This window comes from Erinaceus europaeus, chromosome X, assembly GCF_950295315.1.
Source record: "Erinaceus europaeus chromosome X, mEriEur2.1, whole genome shotgun sequence".
Lineage (NCBI taxonomy): Eukaryota > Metazoa > Chordata > Mammalia > Eulipotyphla > Erinaceidae > Erinaceus > Erinaceus europaeus.
Window position 1 is genome coordinate 89,343,036 of NC_080185.1, and position 23,371 is coordinate 89,366,406.

Genomic DNA, 23,371 nt, shown 5'->3' on the forward strand with positions numbered 1-23,371 from the left:
CTACCACTCCTAGCAGACTCTTATTTATTTTTCTCTCTTTGGACAGAAGGTGAGAAACCCAGAGGGAGAGAATCAGAAAGAGGAGGAGGGAAACCACTGTACCGCTCCACCACTTGTGAAACCCCCCTGCACAGGTGCCCCCACATGGGCAAGGGGCTTGAACTTGGGTCCTCGCCTATGCCAAAGTGTGCTCTCCATTGAGTGAGCTACCCCAAGCCCTCTAGACCTAACTTATTCTCCTTGTTCTTATTCTCCTTCTCCTTTTTTTTTGCCAGGGCACTGCTCGACTCTGGCTTATGGTGGTGCGGTGGGGTTGAACCTGAGACCTCAAAGCCTCAGGCAGGGAAGTCTTTTGCAGAACCATTATGCTGTCTCCCTAGCCCTTTCTTTTGTTTTGTTTGTTGGGTCAAGGCCTTGTACATGCACAATTTCACCACTCTTGGTCTGCTTTTGCTTTCAGGAAGAGATATCACAGTACTAGAGCTTCCCCCACATGCTATGATTCCTCCCATATGGTGCCAGGGTTACATCTTGAACTGTGTATGTAGCAAATGGATGCTCCCTACCCAGTGAGCTAGCTCTGCCCATTTGTTTTTCAATCATTGCATAAGAGAGGGTGACACTGAAAGCGGAAAGAGAAAGTGGGGGCAGGCAGTGGCACACTGGGATAAGCGCACATAGTAGGAAGTGCAGGGACCCATAGAAGAATCCAGATTCGAGCCCCCAGCTCCCCACCTGCAGGGGAGGTCCCTTCACAAGTGGTGGAGCAGGTCTGCAGGTGTCTATCTTTCTTTTTTAAAAAATATTTATTTATTTATTCCCTTTTGTTGCCCTTGTTGTTTTATTGTTGTAGCTATTATTGTTGTTACTGATGTCATCATTGTTAGATAGGACAGAGAAATCGAGAGAGGAGAGGAAGACAGAGGGGGAGAGAAAGATAGATACCTGCAGACCTGCTTCACCACTTGTGAAGTGATTCCCCTACAGGTGGGGAGCTGGGGGCTCAAACTGGGATCCTACGCCAGTCCTTGCATTTCGCACCACATGCGCTTAACCCACTGCGCTACCACCTGACTCCCTATGCCTCAGCACCCTTGTTTATGAAATGGGAATAATGAGTAAGGAGAACATATATAAAATTAAGGATGTGTTGTATGAACTAAGTGAATTGATAAGTCCATGGCCCTGGAGATGGCACAGTGGATAAGGCATTGGATTCTCACATACAAGGTCCTGAGTTTGATCTCCAGCATCACATTTCCCAGAGTGAAGCTTTGCTTCTCTCACTCCTTCTCCTCTCATAAATAACCAAAACTTTCAGGAACACTGTGCCATGCACGAGCCAAGTGCTCTGTATATTTCAGCCCGCATGGTTCTGATTGCTGTGCTGTCCTGCTTCTTCCCCTGCTCAGCTCTGCAGCCAGATGGAGCAGTTGGAACATGAGAACAAGCAACTGAAAGAAGGGGTTGCCAGGGCTGGGGCTGTTCCAGCTGGAAACATGGTGGATGGGGAGCTGCTGAGACTTCAGGCGGAGAACATGGCCTTGCAGAAGAACGTAACCGGTACATGAAGCTCCTTCTGAGACACGGGGACCTTAGCTCTTCACTGGGTGCTGTTCTCTTGGAGGATAGGGACAGGTTTCTGGGTCAGGCTTGGATTTTCCATGACCCAGTGTTACTGTTTTTTTTTTTCTTTTATTAGCTAGGACAGAGAGTGAGAGAGGAGAGGGAGATAGAGTTGGAGAGAGATGGGCTGGACAGTGGCAAACCTGTTTAAGTGCTCACAGTACAGTGTGTTCTGCGTTCAAGCCTCTGGTCCCCACCTGCAGGGGGAAAACTTCCCGAGTGTGAAGTAGAGCTCTAAAGCGTCTCTCTCTCTTCCTCTCTGTTCCCCTTCCCCTGTCAATTCTGACCTCTATCCAATAATAATTAAATTAAACAAACTCAAAAAAGAGATGGAAGGGACAGAGAGACACCTGCAGTACTTGTTTCACCAGTCAGGAAACTTCACCCTGCAGCTGGGGAGTGGTGACTCGAAACTGGGTCCTTATGCATGGTAATGTGTGCATCTAACCAGGTTTGCTACTGCCCAGCTCCTACAGTGTATGATTTTGAACAAACATTTTCATCTCCCTGAGTCCAGTCTTCCAAATCTAGTGTATCCACCCTGGAGATTTTAACAGAGATGAGACGGTACCTCTCTGTGTTTTAACTAGTTCCTAACCTAAAACATTCCAAGGCTAGGGAGACAGCATAATAGTTCAGCAAAAGACTTTCTTATTTTTTAAAAATATTTTTAATTATCTTTATTTACTTATTGGGTAGAGACAGCCAGAAACTGAGAAGGAAGGGTGAGATAGAGAGAAAGAGAGAGAGAGAGACACCCACAGCACTGCTTCACTACTTGTGAAGCATTCCTCCTGCAGGTGGGGACCAGGGATTCAAACCTGGGTCCTTGAGCATTGTAACATGTGCTCTCAACCAGGTGCACCACCACCTGGCCCCACAAAAGACTTTCTTGCCTGTGACTCTGAAGTCCCAGGTTCAATCCCCAGAACCCACCAGAAGCCCAAGTTGAGCAGTGGTCTGGTAAAAAAAAAAAAAAAGATAAGTAAATAAAAGAAAAAGATAACATTACAGATAGTCAGTTTAAGCATCCAAAGGGAGGTGGTCACAAAATGGAGAAAGTCAATGAAGACGTGTCGGGAAGGTTCAGATTGCCAGTGGGGTCTGGGACGGTAGTTGTAAAGGAAATCTGTGAGATGATGAAAGGGTCATGGAGTGTGGGCTGTTGGGCATCTGGGGCTTGTGGGGCATCGGGAGGAAATCTGATAGGCAGGGGGGAAGACTGCAGAATGTGACTGAAGACAACACTGTGTCCTTTAGGACACAATGAAGCGACTGGAGGTGCTTAGCACCTCCAGTCTCGCACATGCGTAGAATCTAGAGAGATGCAACATATGAACTTGCAAAAAAAAAAAATAGAAGTAAACTCTTAAGGTTTTATGAGAGCTGTGATATTATTGAGAGGGTAGGGGCACAGATCTTTGGTGGTGGGTGCAGTGAAACTCTAATCTTACAACCTTGTAGACTGCTCTTAATCACAGATTTAAAAAAAAAGGTAAGTTGGAAAAAAAATAAAGGAGAAGAGGCTGGGAGGTTGATCATTCAGTAGAGTGCATGTGTTACAACGACAGGGACTCAGGTTCAAACTGGGTGTCCACCTGCAGGGGAAAAGCTTCACAAGCAGTGAAACATTGCTGCAGGTGTCTCTGAGTCTCCCCCTCCCCTCTCAATTGTTCTGTCCGTCTCTATCATATATATAAATAAAATACTTCAAAGAAAATAAAGATAGTGGGAGTTGGGTGGTAGCGCAGTGGGATAAGTGCAGGTGGCACAAAGCACAAGGACTGGCATAAGGATCCCAGTTCGAGCCCCTGGCTCCCCACCTACAGGCGGTGAAGCAGGTCTGCAGGTGTCTGTCTTTCTCTCCCCCTCTCTGTCTTCCCCTCCTCTCTCCATTTCTCTCTATCCTATCCAACAACAACAACATCAATAACTACAACAATAAAACCACAAGGGCAACAAAAGGGAATAAATAATTAAATATTAGAAAAAAAGAAAATAAAGATTGTTATAGGAGCCTGCAGCTCTAAGTTGAGAGGGTGGAGGATGGTAGGCCTCATGTTGGAGGCCTTTGGGTGAAGTTTGAGATAGGATGGTGGAGTCTGAGAAACTCACTTGGACTACTTTGATAGAGGATAGAATTTCAGTGGTTGGTGAATATAAACAGATTTGTAAGAGGCCCGGATGGAACGGAACCTTCATCGATTTGTGGCCAGGGCAGGGTTGAAGACCAATGACCCCTCTGTTTGAGGCAGAGTAAGAGTTTTTGAAGAGGGGCCAGGTGGTGGCGCACCTGGTTGAATGCACAGGTTACAGTGCGCAAGGATCTAGGTTTGAGCCCCTGGCCCCCACCTGCAGGGGGGAAGATTCACAAGTGGTGAAGTAGGGCTGCAGGTCTCTCTCTTTCTCTCCTTCTCTATCACCCCCTTCCCTTTCGACTTCTGTCTGTCTCTACCCAAATAAATAAAGATAATTTTTTTTAAAAGACTCCTTTAAAAAAAGAGTTTTTGAAGATTGTCTCACTCATCATATATCTCTTCTATGCCCACCAGCCCTGCAAGAGCTCTATGGGAAACAGTCCAGAAAGCCAGTATCAACCAATGAGGGTCAAGGAGATCCCCCAGGGAGCCCCACCCTCATCTCTTCAGCCCCCATGCCCTTGGCAGAGGTGGAACTGAAGTGGGAAATGGAAAAGGAGGAGAAGAGATTGCTCTGGGAACAGCTGCAAGGCTTGGAGGTGAATCGTGGCCTGTCATGGCTGTGCTTGGAGAGGGGAGGGGAGGCTCTGCCTGTGGCCCCATGGAGATGTCTGTGACATCACCGTCTTGTGGGCAGAGGGATCATGGGCCCAAAGAACAGGGGAAGGCACAGGCCTTGCACCATCCCCCATTGGTTGGTAACGACCTCTTCCCCTGTCCTCTGCAGAGTTTGAAGCAGGCTGAAACATCCCGGCTGCAGGAGGAACTTGCTAAGGTGGGGCTGCTGAACTTGTCTTGGGTTGGGCCCCACCCTGCTCGCCCCTTCGGTGCTTCCCCTAGCCAGGAGGAGAGGGGTAGAGTAGTCACCCTTGAAAGCCTCAATTTCATAACATGTGTAATGGAGAGGGGTGTGTGTGTGTGTGTGTGTGTGTGTGTGTTCATTTGTGTAATTGAGGCTTCACACATAATGTCCATGTGATTCCACAGCTCTGGGTCACTTTTCTTTCAGAGAGAGAGAGAAAGGGGATAAAGGGAGCCGGGTGGTAGCACACTGGGTTAAGTACATATAGTATGAGAACCACAAGGACCCGCACAAGGATCCCAGTTCAAGTCCTCGGCTCCCCACCTTTGGGGGGGGTCGTTTCACAGGCAGTAAAGCAGGTTTGTAGGTGTCTGTCTTTCTCTCTCCCTCTCTATCTCAATTTCTCTCTGTCCTGTCCAATAAAAAAAAATCGAAAAAATGGCCACCAGGAGCAGTGAATTTGTAGTTCAGGCACTGAGCCCCAGTAATATCCCTGGAAGCGGTGGGGGGGGGGAGGATAAAGAGGGAGAGATACCACACCCCCAGAGTGTCCTCCATTGCCATAGCACCAGGCCATGCACACAGCAATGCAGGTCCCCTCCCCACTGAGTATCTCCCTAGCTCTCTACTCACATTTTTGTCTTGCAGTTAAGTTTTTAATATTTATTTATTCCCTTTTGTTGCCCTTGTTTTATTGTTGTAGTTATTACTGTTGTTATTGATGTCATTGCTGTTAGATAGGACAAAAAGAAATAGAGAGAGCAGGGGAGAAGACAGAGAGGGGGAGAGAAAGATAGACACCTGCAGACCTGCTTCACTGCCTGTGAAGCGACTCCCCTGCAGGTGGGGAGCCGGAGGCTCGAACCGGGATCCTTACTCTGGTTCTTGTGCTTTGCGCCACGTGCGCTTAACCTGCTGCGCCACTGCCCGACTCCCTTAATACGTATTTATTATTGGATAGAGAAAGAAATTGAGAGGGGAGATGGAGAGGGACAGAGACAGAGACACTGCAGCCCTACTTCACCACTTGTGAAGCTTTCCACCTCCAGGTGGGGACAAGGGCCTTGAACCTGGGTCCTTGCAGACTGTAATGTGTGTGCTTAACCAGGTGTGCCACCACCTGGCCCCTGTCCTATCAGATAGAGAGGTGGCCAGTACAGTAGTACTGTGGGTTAAGTACACATGGTGTAAAGTGCAAGGACCGGCATAAGGATCCTAGTTTGAGCCCCTGGATTCCCTTCTGTGTGTGTGTGTGGGGGGGTCGTTTTGCAAGTGGTGAAGCAGGTTTGCATGTGTCTATCTTTCTCTCCCCCTAGAGAACGTCTTCCACTCCCCTCTCAATTTCTCTGTCCTATCCATCAACAACAACAGCAATAACAACAGTGACAATAATGACAACAAGGGCAACAAAATGGGAAAAAAATGGCCTCCAGGAGCAGTGGATTCATAGTGCAGGCACAGAGCCCCAGCAATAACCCTGGAGGCAAAAAAAAAAAAAAAGAAAGAGATAGCTGCCAGGAGCAGTGGATTCATAATGCAGGCACCAAGCCCCAGTGATAATTCTGGTGGCAATTAAAAAAAATAGTATCTGTAAATAATAAGTTTATTTTTATCTTTATTCATGTTTTTTCTCTTCATTGCTGCCTCTTATCTGAAACCCTGTTTTCCCCCACCCAAGCTCTCAGAGAAGTTGAAAAAGAAGCAAGAAAGGTAAATTTTTCTGCAGGGATGGAGGAAGGGGCTTTGTTGGATTGGGGAGGGGGAGGAGCTAGCTAGTAGAAATGACCCCTCCATATCTGTCTTTATGTGCCCAGTTTCTGCCGTCTGCAGACTGAAAAGGAGACACTGTTTAACGACAGCCGGTATGTTCAGGGCCAGTGGGAATAAGAGACCAGAGGGGCCAGATGTAGGAGACAGTGTGGGCTCTGACTGCCATGCCTGTGTGTCTTTCTCAGGAACAAGATTGAGGAGTTGCAACAGAGGAAAGAAGCTGATCTCAAAGCCCAGTTGGCACGGATACAGAAGCTGCAGCAGGAACTTGAAGCTGCCAACCAGGTGACAGGCTAGGGACGAGGGCTAGGAGTCTGGGGAGGCCTGTTAGGGAGTCTGAGATTTCTTGTGTTGGAACAATGGAACTCCCAAACACTCTAGGAGTTTTGGCTGAGACTGTACAGATCAGAGGCTCCAAGGGTACTAAGGACTGAAGGCATTATGTCACATGTTTGGATGAATCTGAAACTCCCAGAGGACTGGAGGGAGGAATCTGGAGAAGTCTGGTCATTGAAGACTGAGACTGAGTCTGAATTCCCCGGAAGTTGATGACTCTTGAGATATAGAAGCTGATTTATTTATTTTGCCTCCTGGGTTATCACTGTGACTCAGTGCTGGCACTATGAATCCACTGATCCCTGTGGCCATTTTATTTCCTTTTTATTGGATAGAACAGAGAGAAATTGAGAGGAGGAGGAGATAGGGAGAAAGAAAGATAGATACCTGCAGACTTGCTTCACCACTTGTGAAGCTTCCCCCTTGCAGGTAGGGAGCTGGGGGCTCAAACCTGGGATCCTTGCTTTAGTCCTTCCACATAGTATTTATTATGTGTCCTTAACTGGGTGGGCCAATGCCTGGTCCCTATTCATTTATTTATTTATTTATTTGCCACCAGGGTTATTGCTGGGGCTTGAATCCACTGCTCCTGGTGGCCATATTTTCTTTTATTTATTTATTTATTTTCTTTCTTTCTTTTTATGAGAATGACATCTGTCACTTTTTTTTTTTAACCAGAGCACTGCTCAGCTTTGGCTTACGGTGGTGCAGGGAATAGAACATGGGACTTTGGAGCCTTCGGCATAACCACTATGTTATCTACCCCTGTCCTTTTTTTTCTCTATTATACTTGATCAGACCAAGAGAAATTGAGAGGGGAAGGGAGGGGAGAGAAAGAGGGGGGAGAAAGATACACACCTGCAGAAGTACTTCACCACTCATGAAGCTTCCCCCCTGCAGGTGGGGAAAGCAGGAGCTCAAACCTGGGTCAACCCCTTGTGAATGGTAATATGGGCACTTAAGGGGCTGGGTGGTGGCGCATCTGGTTGAGTGCACTTATTATAATGCGCAAGGACCTGGGTTCGAGCCCCCGGTCCCCACCTACATGGGGAAAGCTTTGCGAGTGGTAAAGCAGGGCTGCTGTGTCTCTCTGTCTCTTGCCTTTTCTATTGCCCCCTTCCCTCTCGATTTCTGGCTGTCTCTATCCAATAAGTAAATAAAGATTACATTTTTAAAAAATATATGGGCACTTAACCAGGTGTGCCACCACCCAGCCTCTATTTATTTTTTTAATACTTAATTTTTATATAGAGTCAGGAAGTGACAGGAGGGGAGGGGAAGACAGAGATGGAGAAAGAGTGGTCCGGGAGGTGGCACAGTAGATAACACATTAGAGCCTCAAGCATAAGGTCCTGAGTTCAATCCCTGGCAGAACATGTACCAGAATGATGCCTGGTTCTTTCTCTCTCCTCCTGTCTTTCTCATTAATAAATAAGTAAATTTATTAAAAAGATAGAGAGAGAGAGAGAGATGGAGAAAGATAGACACCTGCAGCCCTGTCTCACTGTTTGTGACCCCCTCTTCCCTACCACAGAGATCAGGACCAAGGCCTTAAATATGGGTATGCTTTGTGCATTGTAACATGTCTGTTTTACCAAGTGTACACCCAATTTATTTACTTTTAAAATATGTATTTATTTATGAGAAAGAGGGTAGGGGAGAGAAAGGGAGAGAGAGAGAGAGAGAGAGAGAGAGAGAGAGAGAGAGAGAATCACAATGTCACATACAGTGCCGGGGCTCAAACTCAAGATCTCATGCTTGAGAGCCCAACGCTTCATCCTCTGTGTGGGACTATGTGAAAGCCAACACCACTGTGCCACTTCCTAGGTTTCAGGGGTTGGAGAAGGGGCTGGGGACTGTAAAGCCATCAGGTTTCCCCCTAGAGTGGCTGAATGCGATATCCCTGGGAATTGGGACTGTGGTGGTTTGTGGGCCTAAGGCCCCTAGAGTTGGGTTTTCAGAGTGTGGGTATAAGAGAAGCAGAAGAATCAGCGACATAAAACTAGGAGGTTTTCTGAGTCTGAGATCTCCAGGGTCTGAGAATTGGAGGAGCAAGTACCAAAAGGCTTGAGGTTATCTGAAACCCCCTCTGGGGATTAGGGTGAGGAGTCTGGATGAAACAGTAGTCCCAGGGGGCTGAGTGTAGCTTGAGAATCCTGAGACCTCTTAGGGGTGGAGGCTGAGTAAGTGCAAGATTCCCCAGGAACTTGGACAGGGAGTCTTAGTGTATCTGAGATGATTAAAAGAGGGACAGGAGTGGAGGGTGTCTGAGATCCCTGGCAGAAATGGCCAAGAGTTTGGATGAGCCTGAAATTTCTGATCGCTGGGTAATCTAAGGCCTTCTTCTTCTCCTTCTTCTCCTTCTTCTCCTTCTTCTCCTTCTCCTCCTCCTCCTCCTCCTCCTTCTTCTTCTTCTTTATATTTATTTATTCCCTTTTGTTGCCCTTGTTTTATTATTGTATTTATTGTTGTTGTTATTGATGATGTTGTTGGATAGGGCAGAGAGAAATGGAGAGAGGAGGGGAAGACAGAGAGATGGAGAGAAAGACACCTGCAGACCTGCTTCACCACTCGTGAAGCTTTCCCTCTGTAGGTGGCAACCGGGGGTTTGAACCCAGATCCTTACACATTGCAGCATGTGTGTTCAACCAGATGTTCCACCATCCAGTGCCACTGCTTTATCATTTGTGAAGTGTGCCCCCTGTAGGAGGGGGTCTGGGGGGGATTACACCCATATACTTGAGTATGATAACATATGTTCTACTGGCTGGATCGCTGCCTGGCCCCTTTATTTTATTATTCTTTTTTGAAAATACTTTTTTTTATTTAGAGAGATAGGAGAGAGAGGAAAAGAACCAGAGCATCTGTCTGGTACATGTACTTTTGGGAACTGAACTCAGGACCTCATGCTTATAAGCCCAATACTTTATCTACTGCACCACCTCCCAGGCCATGCCTTATTATTATTATTATTTTAATATTTACTAGGTGGGCACAATAAGTATCATACACACAGGCCAGGTTCAAGTCCAACTCTCACAGCCCCCCCTATGAAAAGATTGACCTCGAGTAGTGAAGCCCCAGCAATCATCAAAAAAAAAAAAAAAAAAAAAAAGAGGAAGAAGGAGAAGAAAGAGAAAGAAAGGATATTTTTATTTATTTATTTATTAATGAGACAGAGAGCGAGAGTGAATGCAAACTAGGACATCACTTTGGCATTATGCAAAGCCAAGAATCAAACTCTGGACCACATTTATCCACTGTAACATCTCTGGGTTGCTGGGGGTATGCTCTCTGTTGGTCATTGTGGGAATCTGAGGTTGGATGTTCCCCATGGAAGACTGAGGTCTGGAATGGACTCCCCTGACCTCCCCACCACTCCACCCCCACCCCACCCCACCCCACAGAGTTTGGCTGAGCTAAGAGACCAGAGGCAGGGTGAGCGCCTGGAACATGCAGCTGCCCTACGAGCACTACAAGATCAGGTACACGGTATTGGGGAGTTTGGGTGGGTGGTCCTGCATGGGGGCAGCCTCAGTGGTTGCTGCAGAGGCAGGCAAAGCCCCAGCAGCCCTGCCTGCACCTTTGGTCCTGCTGTGTGTACATGTGCGCATGCACCCTTCTATCGGGGCTAAGGGTAGGTCCTTCTCCCCTGTGCTCTACCCACTCTAACCTGTCATGGGGGCGGGACCAGGTGTCCATCCAGAGTGCAGATGCGCAGGAGCAGGTGGAAGGACTTTTGGCCGAGAACAATGCCTTGAGGACTAGTCTGGCTGCCCTGGAGCAGGTATAGGACACCGGGGAGCCCTCAACTTATCCTTCCCCAGCTCCCCATCTCCTGCTTCAGGTCCATGGCATGCACATGGGGTCTGGATCCTGGGCTCTTTTTCTTTTTCTTTCTTTCTTTCTTTTTTTTTTTTTTTAAACTGGAGCACTGCTCAGCTCCTGGATCCTTATGGTACTGGGGATTGAACCTGGTTCCTTGGAGCCTCAGGCATGAACGTTTTTATTTATTTTTCCCCAAAGTCATTATATTTGTCTTCTCAGTCCCCACGTTGTTGTTTTTGTCTCTGTTTTGGCTTCATTCTCTGTCACTCCTTTGTTTGGCCTTCATCCCTGCTTCTCTTGCATTCTGATTTCTCTCCAATAAAGGACATAATGGTGTGTTTATCTCAAGTGGACACAGTGAATCATCCATCCATCCTTTTAAATATTTTATTTATTTATTAATGAGAGGCATAGGAGGAGAGAGAGAGAAAAAAAAACCAAAACACCAGACATCCATTCTGGTACATGGGGATTGAACTCAGTACCTCATGCTTGAGAGTCCCAACAGTTTATCCACTGCACCACCTCCTGGATCACTCCGTCTATCTTTCTGTCTATCATCTGTTGCTCAGTTCCTATCACCTATATCCCAAATTAAGATATCGACCATTCTCAGAACCTTGGAAGACTGCTTTTACCCCAATCAATACTTCCCAAGAAGTAACCATTCCCTACTCCTGTAACCACTAACAACATACATTAGTTTTACTGACTCTTTTTTAAAGAGTATTTTTAAAAATATTTATTTATTTATTTATTTTCCCTTTTGTTGCCCTTGCTGTTTTTCATTGTTGTTGTAGTTATTATTGTTGTTGTTGTTATTGATGTTGTCATTATTAGATAGGACAGAGAGAAATGGAGAGAGGAGGAGAAGACAGAGAGGGGGAGAGAAAGACAGACACTTGCAGACCTGTTTCACTGCTTGTGAAGCAACTTCCCTGCTGGTGGGGAGCCTGGGGCTTGAACCAGGATCCTTACGCCGGTCCTTGTGCTTTCGTGCCATGTGTGCTTAATTCATTGCACTACCGCCCGACTCCCAGTTTTACTGACTCTTATTTCTACTTAGTTCATAACTGAGCACTGCTCAGGACTGACTTTTGGTGGTGTGGGAGGACTGAAACTGGGGCTTCAGAGCCTCAGGCAAGAAAGCCTTTTTTTACTCAGGCAAGAAAGCCTTTTTTAAAATAGTTTTAATTTTTTAAATCTTTATTTATTTATTGGATCGAGACAGCCAGAAATCGAGAGAGGGAGACACCTGAAGCACTGCTTCACCATTCACAAAGCTTTCCTTCTGCAGGTGGGGACGGGGGGCTCAAACCTGGGTCCTTGTGCATTGTAACATGTGCATGAAAGTCTTTTTTTCAGAATCATTATGCTGTTTCTCTACCCCAACTATTATTATCATTTAATTTTTAAAATTATCTTTATTTACTGGATAGAGATAGCCAGAAATTGAGAAGGAAGGGGGAAGATAGAGAGGGAGAGAGACACATGCAGCACTGTGTCACCACTTGTGAAACTTTCCCCCTGCAGGTGGGGACCAGGGGTTTGAACCTGGGTCCTTGCGCACTATAGTGTGTGTGCTCAACCAGGTGCACCACCACCAGGCCCCATTATTATTATTATTATTATTATTATTATTATTTTAAAAGCATATATTCATTTATTGGTGAGGGAGAACCAGAATAACACTGTAGCACATGTGAAGCTAGATATTGAATTTGGAACTTCAGGCTTGAGAGTTCAGCACTTTATCCACTTCACCACCTCTTGGGCCTCAGGGTTTTTTGTTGTTGTTGTTGTTTGTTTGTTTGTTTGTTTTTAACCAGAGCACTGTTCAGCTCTGGCTTATGGTGGTATGGGGGGATTGAACCTTGAACTCTGGAGCCTCAGGCATGAGAGTCTGTTTGCATAACCATTATGCTCTCTACCCTCCGCCCGAGCCTCAGTATTACTGACTCTTTCATTTTTGTATAAGTGAAACCAGATACCCATGTTTACGTTTTGCTTGTTATATCAGCCAGACAATCACTATACCTCTGAGGTTTAGCCATAAACAGCGTCAGTCTTTACTGTATCTCTGTGCTGTGTTCCATTATGTGAATTGCCTCACACACCCATTCTCCTGTTGACATTTTTCTCTTATCGTTGTTGTGTTTTCTTTTTCCCCCTCTTCGGAATTCTCTCTTTCCTGGCTCTTTCCACATCTCTCCCGGAACACTTTGTGACTGGCCCCTGGCACCTGCCAACTCCACTTCCCGTCAACTACCACTGTTTCCAGATCCAGTCAGCGAAGACCCAAGAACTGAATATGCTCCGGGAACAGAATACAGGGCTGACAGCTGAACTACAACAGCGTCAGGCCGAGTATGAGGAACTGATGGGGCAGAAAGATGACCTCAAATCTCAGCTCCAGGTGACACTTCTAACTCCGACCTGTCTTCTCTGAGTTCCTTGGGCTGGCTCAGTGGCATTCCCTATGAGGTATGGTAGGAAGACCGTGAAGTCAGGAGCATATATGGCTTTCATTCATCCTAAATATTTTTAGGGAGTCGGGCTGTAGCGCAGCGGGTTAAGCGCATGTGGCACCAAGCGCAAGGACCGGCGTAAGGATCCCGGTTTTAGCCCCCGGCTCCCCACCTGCAGCGGTGAAGCAGATCTGCAGGTGTCTGTCTTTCTTTTCCCCTCTCTGTCTCCCCCTCCTCTCTCCATTTCTCTCTGTCCTATCTAACAATGGCGACATCAATAACAACAGCAATAGTAACTACAACAACAATGAAAAACAACAAGGGCAACAAAAGGGAAAATAAATATAAAAACTTAAAGAATACATTTTTTTAAAGATCTATTTACTTACTAGAATGTGAGAGGTAGAGGGAGGATGAGGGAGAGAGTGAAAGAGAGAGACAGAGAGAGAGGGAGAGGAAGAGAGAGAGAGATTGAAAACACCCATCAGAGCACCACTCTGGAACATGCGATGCAGGGGATCAAACTTTGGACTTTCATGCTTGAGAGTCTAATGCCTGAGCCACTGCACCACTTCCTGGGCTGCGATCCCTAACTTATTAACCCGCGTGTATCCATCTTTCATAGACCAAGCTGTGTCATTTCAGATTGAATATCTTTAGTTAGTTAGGCAAAAAGCCATTTCAGGTCCATAAGAGAAGCCAGAATAATATTAGATTTCATAAAGTATAAGTTCTGTTCTCTCATGTAAGACTTCATGTAGGGGTGTCGCCAGTACACCAGCTGCCTTCTCTCTCTCTCTCTTTTTTTTAATTGTGCCTCTTCTTTTTAAAAATATTTATTTATTTATTTATTCCCTTTCGTTGCCCTTGTTGTTTTATTGTTGTGGTTATTATTGTTGCTGTTATTGATGTCTTCCTTGTCGGATAGGACAGAGAGAAATGGAGAGAGGAGGGGGAAGATGGAGAGGGGGAGAGAAAGATAGACACCTGCAGACCTGCTTCACTGCTTGTGAAGCGACTCCCCTGCAGGTGGGGAGCTGAGGGCTGGAACCGGGATCCTTATGCTTATCCTTGTGCTTTGCACCACCTGCGCTTAACCTGCTGCGCTACCACCTGACCCCCCTCTTTTTAATATTATGTTAAACTTGATTTTACTTTATTTAGCTGCCATCAGGGTTATCACTGGGGCTTGGGTGCCTACTCAACAAATCCATACCTCTTAGCAGACTTTTTTGTTTCCTTTCTTCTATTTGATAGGACAGAGAGAAATTGAGAAGGAATGGGAAGTAGAGAGGGAAAGAGAAAGGGACACTTGAAGCACTATGAACCACTCTTTGTGAAGCTCCCCCACACACATACACATACACTGCAGGTGGGGACTTGAACCCAGGTCCTTGCACATGGTAGCATGTACTCAACTGTGTGTACAACTGCACACACACACTCACACACATACAAACAAGACTTCTTCCTTGCCATCTAAGATGCTTGCTTAAACTCCCTAAACATCGAGTTTGTAGACCATCTGGAAGGAAGGGGCTAGCCTCAACTAAATCAACATCCACTGCTTCTGCCCATAGATATTCATCTGGTTACTCTTAACTTCCTGTCTGCAAGGGGAGGGGATTCCAGCTTCTCAGTTGTGTGCCCCACTGTACAGTCTGTCACTCCGGGGATAGGAGAAAGTAGGTAGGAGGGAGAAGCTCAGTCTCTGTGGTGAACAGTCCCCATTTTTCCAGGGCTCAGAGAGATGGTCCACGAAAGCATCCTGGTCAACTGGACTCTTCGTGGAGACTCTTAATCAGTGTCCGTTTCTTTGTCTCCCTTGTTAGGAGTCATTACGGGCCAACAGCCGACTTCTGGAACAACTTCAAGAAATGGGGCAGGAAAAGGAGCAGTTAACGCAGGAGCTACAGGAGGCTCGGAAGGTGGGCTGCCCTGGTTGGGCAGGGAGGCAGATGGGGTGGGAGGTAATGGATTGGGTCCTTGGGCATGAGGCATGTTGTGCAGGCCTGGGAGGGGACAGAAAGTGACCATTGTAATTAAAATTATTTTTAAAAAAGCATGGGGGAGGGCCAGATGGTGGCACACATAGTTGAGCGCATATCTTACAGTGCTCAAGGACCAGGGTTTGAACCCCGGGTTCCCACCTGCAGGAGAAAAGCATCCTGAGTGGTGAAGCAGGGCTGCAGGTGTCTCTCTCCCTCTCTATCACCCCCTTCCCTTTTGATTTCTGGTTGTCTCTATCCAATAAATAAGTAAAGATAATACTTTTTAAAAGGCGGCATAATGGTCATGCAAAGCAGACTCTCATGCTCCAGAGTCCCAGGTTCAAATCCCCCACCAATACCATATGATCAGTGCTCTAAAGAGGAAAAATAAAAAGATTAAAAAAAGTTGCAGAAAGTGACCACTGTCATAAGGATGGGTGAATGAGGACATGGCGTTTGGCTTCTTGCATGGGTGGTTTGACATTGGGGGTGCTGGCTGTTATCGATGTCCTCCTGCTTCCCAGAGCGCTGAGAAGCGGAAGGCCTTGCTGGATGAGCTCGCCATGGAGACATTGCAGGAGAAGTCGCAGCACAAGGAGGAGCTGGGAGCCGTCCGGCTCAGGCATGAGAAGGAAGTGTTGGGGGTGCGCGCCCGCTATGAGCGGGAGCTACGGGAGCTGCACGAGAACAAGAAACGGCAGGAGGATGAGCTCCGTGGGCAGATCCGAGAGGAGAAGGTGGGTGGGGAGGAGACGATTGCAACTACTGTAACCACGCAGAAGGCACCCCTTTACCTAGGGCCTCGGGTGGAGTATCCTCCCCACCGCCTCCTGGCCCATGGTGGTCTGCTCCCTCCCTTCCCCAGGCCCGAAGCCGGGATCTGGAGAATCTCCAGCAGACTGTGGAAGAACTTCAAGCTCAGGTACACTCCATGGATGGCGCCAAGGGCTGGTTTGAACGGCGCTTGAAGGAGGCTGAGGTGAGTTGGTGTGTCTGGCAAAGTATATACACTGGGCACCCATTGCCACATCAGGGGACCAGGTGGTATCAAGCTCTGGAATTTTCTGAGCTGCTCTAGATTAAGGGGTAGTCCCGAAGGCCCTTGGGTCAGTAGCAGCCCCTCCTTTTATTTAGTTGGGGAATTAAAAGTTTACAGTAAATACAGTAGTTGGTACATGTGTACTCAGTTTTCTGCAAAACACTCTTATCCCCAGCCTTGGTCCTTCTCCACTTCTGCACCAGGACCTGAAAGTCCCCACCTCTTTTTAAAATATTTTATTGGGAGTCAGGTGGTGCTAAGCGCAAGAACTGGCATAAGGATCCCAGTTCGAGGCCCCGGCTCCCCACCTGCAGGGGAGTCACTTCACAGGCGGTGAAGCAGGTCTGCAGGTGTCTATCTTCCTTTCCCCCTCTCTGTCTTTCCCTCTTCTGTCTGTCCTATCCAACAACAACGATAACAACAACAATAAAACAACAAGGGTAACAAAAGGGAATAAATAAATAAATATTTAAAAAATATTTTATTTAGGGACTGCTTGGTGGTGCACCTGGTTGAGCATCCATGTTACATGCACAAGGACCCAGGTTCAAGCCCTTCTGCCCCACCTGTAGGGAGAAAGCTTTCACCCACCCCACCCCCATTCCCTCATCAATTTCTGGCTGTCTCTATTCAATAAATAAATATTTAAAAATGTTTTTACTATCTTTATTTTATTTATTTGGGGGACTCAAATCTGGGTCCTTGCGCACTGTAACATGTGCACTCAACCTGGTGTACCACTACCCGGCCCCTAAATTTTTTGTCTTTATCATGTATGAGAGAGAGACAGATTTATTTGAGGCAAGGAGAAAGAGAGAGAAAATCCAGAGCACCACTCTGGCATATGTAGTGCCGGGAATCAAACCAGGAGCTTCATGCCTCAAAGTCCAATGCTGTCAGTTGAGCTGTCTCCCATGCTATCAGATCAGAATGGCAACTATGCCAGTCTGAAGACGTATCTTCTTCTCAAAGTGTTGCTCTCAGAAAGTCCTTGTCATAGCAGCGCAGTAGGTAACACAGTAGATAAAGCACTGGGCTCTTAAGCATGAGGTCTGGAGTCTGACCTTTGGCATTGTATGTACCAGAGTGATGCTCTGGTTCTCCTCATTCTTCTCTCTCATAAATAAATTTTTTTTAAGATGGTCAATAAAACAGCTCACTTGACAGTTGAGTGCACAGCCCAGGTTCTATTTATTTATTCATTTATTTATTGCCTCCAGGGTTATTGCTGGGACTCGGTGCCTACATTATGAATCCACTGCTCCTGGAGGCCATTTTTCCCATTTTGTTGCCCTTGTTACCCTGGTTGTTGTCATTATTATTATTGCTGTTATCATTGCTGTTGTTGTTGTTGGATAGGACAGAAGGGGAGAGAAAGACAGGCACCTGCAGACGTGCTTCACCGCTTGTGAAGTGACCCCCCCTGCAGGTGGGGAGCCAGGGGCTTGAACTGGGATCCTTACGCCGGATCTCAGGCTTCTTGCCTTATGCACTTAACCCACTACTCTACTGCCCAACTCCCCACAGCCCAGGCTTGAGTCTAGCCTCAACCACATTGAAAGAAACTTTGGTTCTGTCCTCTCTCTCTCCTCTCTCTCTCTTTCTTTAAATATGTTTGGGTAAAGACAGAGAGACATAGAGAAGGGAGGAGAGATAGAAAGGGAGAGAGATAGAGAGACATCTGCAGCCCTGCTTCACCACTTGTGAAGCTTTCCCCCTGCAGGTGGGGACCAGGGGCTTGAGCCTGGGTCCTTAAGCACTGTAATGTGTGTGCTTAACCAGGTGTGCCACTACCTGACCCCTGTGCTCCCTTTCTCTCTTCCCCCCTTCTCTGTATCTATCTTAAGAAAAAAATGAAACATTTCTACTTAAGCAGGATTCCCAGGTCTTAGTTTAAAAAAAAGGGGAAGTGTGGGGGAGGTATCATGATGGTTATGTAAATATACTCTCTTGCTTGCAGCCCTGCAGTCCCAGGTTCAATCCTCCACACCACTATAAGCCAGAGCTGAGCAGTGCTCTGGTAAAAATAAATAAATTTAAAAGAAAAAAGAAAGAACATTCTTGTCATGTACTGCTTTTCTTCCAACAGAATTTTCACTGCCATTCTCTGCAACACTCACAATAATGGATAAGGGATAGTATTATGTAGTAAAGCGTACAGGCAGGAGTGCGGCAGTAGTGCAGCGGGTTAAGCACAGGTGGCGCATAGCGTAAGAACTGGCGTAAGGATCCCGGTTCGAGCCCCCAGCTCCCCACCTGCAGGGGAGTCACTTCACAGGCGGTGAAGCAGGTCTGCAGGTGTTTGTCTTTCTCTCCCCCTCTCTGTCTTCCCCTCCTCTCTCCATTTCTCTCTGTCCTATCCAACAACGACGGCAGCAATAATAACTACTACAATAAAACAACAAGGGCAACAAAAGGGAATAAATAAATATTAAAAAAGAGTACAAGCACTGGAATTTATGGTTGCTTGGGTTTTAATCCTGTCTTAGTTTTCTTTCTTTCCCCGTTTCTTTCTTCCTTTCTTTCTTTCTTTCTTTCTTTCTTTCTTTCTTTCTTTCTTCACTAGAGTTATTGCTGGGCCTCAGTGTTTACATGATGAATCCACCTCTCCCGGTGGCCATTTTTCCTTCTCCTCTACTTTACTTATTAGATAAGACAGAGAGAAATTAAGAGGGTAGTGGGAGATAGAGGGAGGGAGAGAGAGAGAGAAAGAGAGAGAGAGAGAGAGAAAGAGAGACCTGCGGACCTGCTGCATTGATCGTGAAGCTTACCCCTGCAAGTGGGAAGCAAGGGCTCAAACCCAGGTCCTTGTGCACCATAAAGTGTGTGCCCAATGGGATGGACCACCACCTGGCCACTTTCTTTTATTTTTTTAAAGAGAGAGAGAGAAAGAAAGAGAGACCACACCAATCCTCAGCTCTGACTTGCGATGGTGCCAGAAATTGAACCTGGGACCTCAGAGCCTCAGGTATGAGAGTGGTTTGTAGAACCATTATGCTATCTCCCCAATCTCCTGGTTACTGTTTAGCTCTGTGACCTTGGTTAAGTTATCCGACCCCTCTGAGTCCTATTTTAAACATTAGTTTAAAAAAATCAATAATACTGTCTACAGGTCTTACGAGAGGGATAGATATCATGGTCTATGTTCCCTACAGTATTCCCGACAAATAATAAGTGCTGTACTGTAAAATGTCAGTCCAAACAACTTCAACATGAAGGGCACAGCCATCTTGTCTGTGGCTAATGGATCGTCTCTGTGTGTGTCTTTTGTTTTTATTGTATTGTATTTATTTATTTGTTTATTTATTTATTTACTTTTTACCAAAGCACTGCTCAGCTCTGGTTTATGGTAGTTTGGGGGATTGAATCTGGGGTTTTGGAGCCTCAGGCATTGAGAGTCTCTTTGCATAGCCATTATGCTATCTACCCCTGCCCTATTTTTATTTATTTATTTTTAGTTTTTTAAAACAAATATTTATTTATTTTCCTTTTTGTTGTCCTTCTTGTGGTTGTCGTTGTTGGATAGAACAGAGAGACATGGGGAGAGGAGGGGAAGAGAGAGAGGGGGAGAGAAAGACAGACACCTGCAGACCTGCTTCACTGCTTGTGAAGCAATGCCCCTGCAGGTGGAGAACCGGGGGCTCGAACCAGTTTCCTTAAGCCGGCCCTTGCACTTTGCGCCATGTGCGCTTAACCCGCTGCACTACTGCCTGACTCCCTTATTTATTTATTTTTTTTAGATTGCCACCAGGGTTATCACTCCTGGCAGCCTATTTTTCCTCTTTTTTTTTTCCTTTCTATTTTATTTGACTGGACAGAAATTTAGAGGGGAATGGGAGATAGAGAGTGAAAGGGAGGGAGGAGGAGGGCGGTAGCGCAGTGGGTTAAGCGCACATGGCACAAAGCGGTGAAGCAGGTCTGTAGGTGTCTTTCTCTCCCCCTCTGTCTTCCCCTCTTCTCTCCATTTCTATCTCTCCTATCCAAGAACAGCAACAGCAGTAACAACAATAACAATAAAAAGGGCAACAAAAATGGGGAACAATGGCCTCCAGGAGCAGTGGATACGAAGTACAGGCACTGAGCCCTAGTGATAACCCTGGAGCAGAGAGGGAGAGGGAGAGGGAGAGGGAGAGGGAGAGGGAGAGGGAGAGGGAGAGGGAGAGGGAGAGGGAGAGGGAGAGGGAGAGAGACTGAAACCTGCAACACTGCTTCCCCCAGTCAGAACTCAAACCTGGGTCCTTGCACCTGGGAATGTGTACAGCCAACCAGGTGTGCCACCGCCCGGCACCCTGTCTTTGTGTCTTGTCTGCATGCCAGCTGCCCCTACACTGGCTGTGGTGTTCTCTTGGGGAGCCGTGACCAGCATCCAGCTTTGCGGCTTTGCTTTGTAGGAATCGCTGCAGCAGCAGCAGCAGGAGCAGGAGGACACCCTCAAGCAGTGCCGCGAACAGCATGCTGTGGAGCTGAAGGTGCCTGGGCGAGCACGGCTCATTCCCTGGTGGGGAGGCCAGGGAGTTCCTGAGCCATGACCCCAACAAACACCCCCCCTCCGCCCCGCGTTGCAGTGCAAGGAGGAGGAGCTCCAGGGCATACGAGATGAACTCCAGCAGGCCCAGGAAGATCGTGACAGTTATCTGAAGACCATCAGTAACCTGAAGCAGGTTCGTTGTCCCCAGGCACCTCCCCCTCCTCCAGGGGCCCCACTTTGCAGCAACAGGGAGGGAAAACATGGCCCATAGCTAGCCCTCTGGTCCCCCACCATGCCCTCTTTCTTTTTCTTTCCTTCCTTCCTTTTTTCCTTTCTTTCTTTCCCACCAAGGTATCACTAGGGCTGGGTGACAGCACTATGAATCTACTGCTTCTGGGGAACAGTAGTCCCCCCACCTCAATTTCTATTTCATTTGATAGAACTGAGTGAAATGGAGAGAAGGGGGGAGGCAGAGAGAGAGAGAGAGACCGACCTGCAGCCTTGTTTCATCACTCGTGAAGCCTTCCCCCTGTAGGTGGAAGGTGGGGGCTCAAACCCAGGTCCTTGAGCACTTTAATGTGTGTGCTCAATCAGATACACCACCAGCCAGCCCCCACACCACATTTTCTCGTGTCTGCAGGAGGTGAAGGACACAGTGGATGGGCAGCGGATCCTGGAGAAGAAGGGCAGTGCCGCGGTATGCAGGACCGGTGCCCCAACCCAGCCCCCCACCACTAAAAACTCAGTGTGTCTCACCCCCCACCTTTCCCTACTGCCCTCCCACAGCTCAAGGACCTCAAGCGTCAGCTACACCTGGAGCGGAAACGGGCTGATAAGCTACAGGAAAGGCTACAAGACATCCTCACCAACAGTAAGAGCCGTTCAGGTGAGGAGCTGGCCAGGCAGGCGGGCAGGAAAGTGTCATAGGCGTGGGGTAGGGACGGGGCTGGGCTGCATGACCAGAGCTGCCTCTCCTCCCTCCCTCGCTCGCTCCCCTGGGTTCTCCTGAGGCTCTCAGGCCTCTTGAAGGTGGACTTGTACATTTTCTCTGTATTTCTCTCTACCGTTCCTTTCTATATCTACATTAGCTCTTTTTACTTTATTTTATTTATTTTATTTTATGTATTTATTTAGTTGCCTCCAGGGTTGATGCCGGCACTATGAATCCACTGCTCCTGGTGGACATTTTTCCCCATTTTATTGGATAGGACAGAGAGAAATTGAGAGGCAGAGGAAATAGAGAAGGAGAGACAGAAAGACAACTACAGGGAGTCCGGCAGTAGCGCAGCGGGTTAAGCGCAGGTGGCGCAAAGTGCAAGGACCGGCATAAGGATCCTGGTTCATGCACCCGGCTCCCCACCTGCAGGGGAGTCGCTTCACAGGCGGTGAAGCAGGTCTACAGGCGTCTGTCTTTCTCTCCCCCTCTCTATCCTCCCCTCCTCTCTCTATTTCTCTCTGTCTTATCCAACAATGACGACAACAATAACTACAACAATAAAATAACAAGGGCAACAAAAGGGAATAAATAAGTAAATATTTTTTTAAAATTAAAAAAAAGAAAGACAACTACAGATCTGCTGCACCACTTATGACATGACTCCCTGCAGGTGGGGAGCTGGGGCTCGAACCAGGATCCTTGTGCAGGTCCTTAGGCTTCATACTATGTATACTTAACCCAGTGCACCACCTCCAGGCCCCCCCATTATCTTTCTCTCTCTCTCTTTTTACAATTTCTTTATTTTTATTATTGGATAGAGAAATTGAGAGGGGAGGGAGAGATAGAGAGAAGGAAAGAGAGAGAGAGACAGCTGTAGGTGTCTCTGCTTCACCTGCTTCACCACTTGTGAAGCTTCCCCCCTGTAGGTGGGGACCAGGAGCTTGAACCTGGGTCCTTGTACGCTGTAGCGTGAGCACTTAACCAGGCGCACCATCGCCTGGCTCCCCTTTATCTCTTTTTTAATGAATTCATTTCATGCTACAGAGAGAATTTGAGAGGGGAAAAGGAGATAGAGCAAGAAAGATAAATAGAGACACCTGCAGCACTGCTTTACAATTAGTGAAACTTTCCCTGGCAGGTGGAGAGCAAACTGGGGTCTTGATTCCCAGTAACATGTGTGCTCAACCAGGTACACCACCACCTGGCCCCTCTCTCCATTATCACTTACTATGTCCCACCTTGTCACTGTATCTCTGTTTTTGTCCTTCTCAGTCTCATCATGTCATTGCTATCTGCCTTTTCTCTCCCTGCTTTCGTTTTTTCCCCTTTAAGTTTTATTTATTCTAAGTTTTTTTAAAGACTTTCTTTTTCTTAAGGATTTATTTATTTATGAGAAAGATAGGCAGAGAGAGAAAGAACCCCAACAATGTGCCTTGGAGCCCCGCTTCCCCAGAACCCCGCCCCACTAGGGAAAGGGACAGGCTGGGAGTGTGGATCGACCTGCCAACGCCCATGTGCAGTGGGAAAGCAATGACAGAAGCCAGACCTTCCACCTTCTGCATCCCACAATGATCTTGGGTCCATGCTCCCAGAGAGATAAAGAATAGGAAAGCTATCAGGGGAGGGGAGGGGATACGGAGGTCTGGTGGTGGGAATTGTGCAAAGTTGTACCCCTCTTATCCTATGGTTTTGTCTATTTCCTTTTGATAAATAAAATATTAAAAATAAATAAATAAAAATAAACATTCATGGGGCCAGGTGGTGGCGCACCTGGTTGAGCGCACATGTTACAGTGCAAGAAGGACCCTGGTTCGAGCCCCTGGTCCCCACCTGCAGGGGAAAAGCTTCATGAGTGGTGAAGCAGGGCTGCAGGTGTCTCTCTTTCTCTCTCTCTCTCATCTTTCCCTC

At 47.1% G+C, this 23,371-nt stretch overlaps 1 protein-coding gene across 5 annotated transcripts in view; it reads left to right on the plus strand.

The window, feature by feature from the left end:
- GRIPAP1 (GRIP1 associated protein 1) overlaps window positions 1-23,371 on the plus strand; it is a 57,896-nt gene that overhangs the window by 14,344 nt on the left and 20,181 nt on the right. For 4 of the 5 annotated variants that reach the window (XM_007529412.3, XM_060183623.1, XM_060183622.1 and 1 more), the window contains 16 exons: window positions 1,413-1,563; window positions 4,179-4,363; window positions 4,552-4,599; window positions 6,305-6,336; window positions 6,441-6,488; window positions 6,582-6,681; window positions 10,140-10,217; window positions 10,427-10,519; window positions 12,842-12,976; window positions 14,861-14,956; window positions 15,544-15,756; window positions 15,885-15,998; window positions 20,450-20,527; window positions 20,624-20,719; window positions 21,167-21,223; window positions 21,313-21,412. In XM_007529412.3, coding sequence (XP_007529474.1) covers window positions 1,413-1,563; window positions 4,179-4,363; window positions 4,552-4,599; window positions 6,305-6,336; window positions 6,441-6,488; window positions 6,582-6,681; window positions 10,140-10,217; window positions 10,427-10,519; window positions 12,842-12,976; window positions 14,861-14,956; window positions 15,544-15,756; window positions 15,885-15,998; window positions 20,450-20,527; window positions 20,624-20,719; window positions 21,167-21,223; window positions 21,313-21,412 — 1,624 coding nt within the window. The remainder of the gene's footprint in view (window positions 1-1,412; window positions 1,564-4,178; window positions 4,364-4,551; window positions 4,600-6,304; window positions 6,337-6,440; window positions 6,489-6,581; window positions 6,682-10,139; window positions 10,218-10,426; window positions 10,520-12,841; window positions 12,977-14,860; window positions 14,957-15,543; window positions 15,757-15,884; window positions 15,999-20,449; window positions 20,528-20,623; window positions 20,720-21,166; window positions 21,224-21,312; window positions 21,413-23,371) is intronic. The other variant, XM_016190963.2, reaches the window with a different exon arrangement.